The 3,695-nt window shown below is 34.8% G+C and overlaps 1 protein-coding gene across 1 annotated transcript; it reads right to left on the bottom strand.

Moving 5' to 3' along the window:
* Nucleotides 1-317: 317 nt before the first annotated feature.
* Nucleotides 318-1,204, bottom strand: LOC136798545 (uncharacterized). The gene has a single exon (XM_067055166.1). It carries the CDS (start codon nt 1,098-1,100, stop codon nt 507-509), a length of 594 nt encoding a protein of 197 aa, XP_066911267.1. The 5' UTR covers nt 1,101-1,204; the 3' UTR covers nt 318-506.
* Between the last annotated feature and the right edge of the window lie 2,491 nt (nt 1,205-3,695).

The following is a 3,695-nucleotide window of genomic DNA, read 5'->3' as shown; positions in this document are numbered from 1 at the left end:
TATAGACAAGAGAAAAAGGTGTAAATAAAGGATTGGATCGGGTCTAGGGGGATAATTAAATGATAAAGTGGCACGCGCCTGACCGCGCGACTACGGTCGAAATAGTGTATTGATTTGCAAATAGCAAGGAGAGCTTTGGAGGCACTTCTCTAGTTGTCCGTTTGGCGATTGTATTGTTCTATATTTCCTCTGATGTCGTTTAGGTTAAAGATTTAAGTTATAAGTAAAATGCGAATAGAAATGCTGTGTTAGAATCTTCAAAATATTGAAATGTTAAAGCCTAAATCAAACGAGAAATGATAAAACACACGTCAAAATTATCTGATTTGAATGTATCTTTGGTTTGCTTTGTGGTAATTATTACCAATAAATTTAATTAAAAAGAAAATCTTAAAGTCAAAAAAATATTTTCGTTTTTCAAAATATTATCAAGGAAAAAATATGTACACGCATTTTTGTCATCAAAAATAAATATTACTTCTATTAAAGGTGCATCAGAATAAAAGTTAATGGAATCCATTTTTAATGCATTTGGAATCGGCGCCGTTTTCAATAAGCGTGGTTGCACTGTCAAAATTACCATAGAGTACTGCATATTCAAGGGCAGTGCGTCCATTCACGTCTTTACAATCAATGACTGCTCCACATTCGATTAAAAGTTCAACAATGTCTACATCACCGGCAGCCGAAGCGAGATGAAGAACGGTGGTTCCTTCAGGACTGTATTCGTTAACTTCTAGTTGTTCTTCAATGATACATTGGCGAACCTTGGAATAATCTCCATCTAAAACTGCATCAAAGAGTTTACCACTGTTAAAATGCTTCGTTTGTTTTAAAGTTTTCTTGGTAAAAAAGTCTTTGGAAGATTGAATATTTTGGTTGGTAGCACCACCACATTCGCACGAACTATGATCAACATCTTTTAACAATTCTTTACTTGATTTCTTTCGAAGTAATTTTCCTCTTCTTTCCAGCGATTGGGCTCGTTGTTTGATATCACTTGTTGATTTGCTTTTGGTCATCCTTGAGAGTGACTTTGATCGTTTCTCTGGCACCTCGCTGGTGTATTCGTTCTGTCGTTTGGTTATTAAGTGAACCATAATGTGTCTTGTTAATTGTGTTGTAATTACAGTAGCTTGCGTTTCCCGTCTTGCTTGTGAAGTTTTGCAACTTTCTTTTAAAGAGCGCTAAGCATTCGCATTTTTATATAGCAAAGAAGCCCATGACACATCTTTCAAAACAAAAGGATTGACCAATCAAAACATAGGATTACAATAAACATTATTTTCCTTTCTAAAAAAGCCTGTTTATCAAATTTGACATGTTTGAGCAACACTTTAGAATATTTCTCACGTTTCCAGCCAATCAGAATGCAGGATTTTAAAATTTTCTCATGCTTTATATGATAGGAAAACAGGCAACAATCATTCCAATTGAGGGATCGTATTTCTGAGGATTAAATAAACGATTGGCCTTTTGACATTTTTAAGCATGACGCGTGTCGATTTTTGTGTCTGTGTACATTTGGTGACTTACATAAACCACATGCAAATATTCAATTAAATCGAATTAAAAAAAAAACTTGACCAGACTACCAAAAATATGCCAATAAAATCATCCGCAGCATATACTTTGATACTTCCTGGCGCCCAAAAGACTTGGGACAATGGGGGAATCCGAAATGATGAAAATTTCTTAATGTTTTTCACTGACACAAGTATCAAAGTATCAAACCTAAAGATTATCATCCTATAACAATACCTTTCAAATACAAAACAGCCGGGGAGAGCTTAGGGGGTGTTTACATCAATTAAATGGCACACGCCTGACTACGCACGGGTATGGTCAAAATCGTGAAAGACAAAATTTTACTGTTTTTCTCTCTAGCACAACAACGACAAACAAGGAAAATGCATAAAGGCACAATTTTTTAAGACTGAATGAAGGTTCAAGTTTTAAGCCTCTTAAAAACAAAACTCGAGTGGTAAGTTAAGCGTCAGACATATTTCTTAAAATAGGTATGAAAAGACATGGTGAAGAAAAATAAACCCAAAGGGGTGGACGAAAGGAAACTAATCTACTCACCCAGCGTCTGGGGTGTAAGTGTTTATTAAAGACAATTTCAGAGTTGAAAAGTAAATTCTTTAAATTCTGCAGCAGCCACTGGTACTAAGATGCAAAATATTCTTATTTTGAGATTGAAAGAAGTGCTGCTGAAAACTGTAAAACATTTTATAGTAACAAGCGTGGTCCAATTTAATCAGCACGGTTAGTGTTAACTGATCCACGAGCCTCGTGGGAATCTATACAACTTTGCATCCACCCCGGTTCCGCCTTTTAAGACTTATCACAGTTCACTATGCATTTAAATAGATTTTGTTGGCAGTTGATTATATAGTTCTCTCATCCGCTTCGTCACTCTCACTTTCTCACTTGCCAAAACACAGGCCTCTCCTTAAGAAATATAAACAAAAAATGGTATTTCAGGGTGTTAAGCCTCTATTCGTATGTCAGCTTTTAGATTACTTTTTGTACTATCGGAAACAGTCTGATTTGGATAATAGAGGTTAAAACTAATGCCTTGATAAACATTTTAAATTCCATTGGATGAGACTCTGACACGACAACTATGTAGATTTGGAAAAACTAAATCAAACATAAATTATAATTTTCCAAAAAAATGTCTTTTAAACGTACTACTTTAAGGGAAAAAATTTTGGCCGACTTGGTGAATTTGGTCAAAATCCCTAAAATTTAGTTTTTCCCGCCATCCGAAATTCCCACCAAAATTTCTCCCCTTAAGGTATACTTTGCTACGTGCAAACAGGCTTTTTAAGTATTCGGGAGCAAAGGGACAGGGAGAAGTGATGAAATTGAATCTCTCGTTACAGGATTGATGAAGCGTTATATGTGGTCGTTTAGAATTGCGAAATGGGCAAAAAAGGGTATTAAATATGATGATTCACCAGCTTAATTCAGCTTCATGAAGTCGTGACCTTTCCATAATAAAAACTTTATTTGGATATAAGCAGCCTTTCAAGAAATTGCGCAAAAATTGTAATAAAGTGTCATTTATACAAGTGTCTGACTATTTCAACGTCTTATCAGATTATTTGGAGCCAAGAAGATATTTTCAAGAAACGTGGGTGTGGATGAAAACTAAAGATGAAAGCTAAGTGGTGAAACATGAGAAGTTTTGTTGTAAGTTTTGACGGTGATTCAAAAAAAATGTAATAGTATCTCGATGTTGGCTACCCCAGAACATTCTTTATTTGAACGTACTTACAAATTAATTAATCGAACTTTTTCGTAAATCGTAAATATTGCGAGAATACGACCTGCTCGATTAATCGTTTGATTAAAAGTTCGCCAAATTCGATTAAAACGTCAGGTTCCATTAATGTGGCCTGGCTTAAAACAGTACGGGCAAAATTTAGAAGATCCCCCTTCTCACGAAAACCAACCATTATAGTTAAAAATGGTAACAACCATGAGAATTTAAGACAAAATCAAAAGATTTACGCGTTACATTTAGTACACAAATTATTTCAAATGACGTAAAGAGAAAACCAACAAAAACTTCACAAACGAGTTCTGTACCATTCTTATGGTCGATATTTATGTCATAAGCAAGACAATTAAATATAAAATAATAGTTACACTTACTTTCTGAGCTCATTTGTAAGCTTGTTCAA

This window comes from Clytia hemisphaerica, unplaced genomic scaffold (assembly GCF_902728285.1).
Source record: "Clytia hemisphaerica strain Z4C2 unplaced genomic scaffold, Clytia hemisphaerica genome assembly, whole genome shotgun sequence".
Lineage (NCBI taxonomy): Eukaryota > Metazoa > Cnidaria > Hydrozoa > Leptothecata > Clytiidae > Clytia > Clytia hemisphaerica.
The sequence above is the reverse complement of the archived record's forward strand: the minus strand, read 5'-3'. Positions and strand labels throughout refer to the sequence as shown.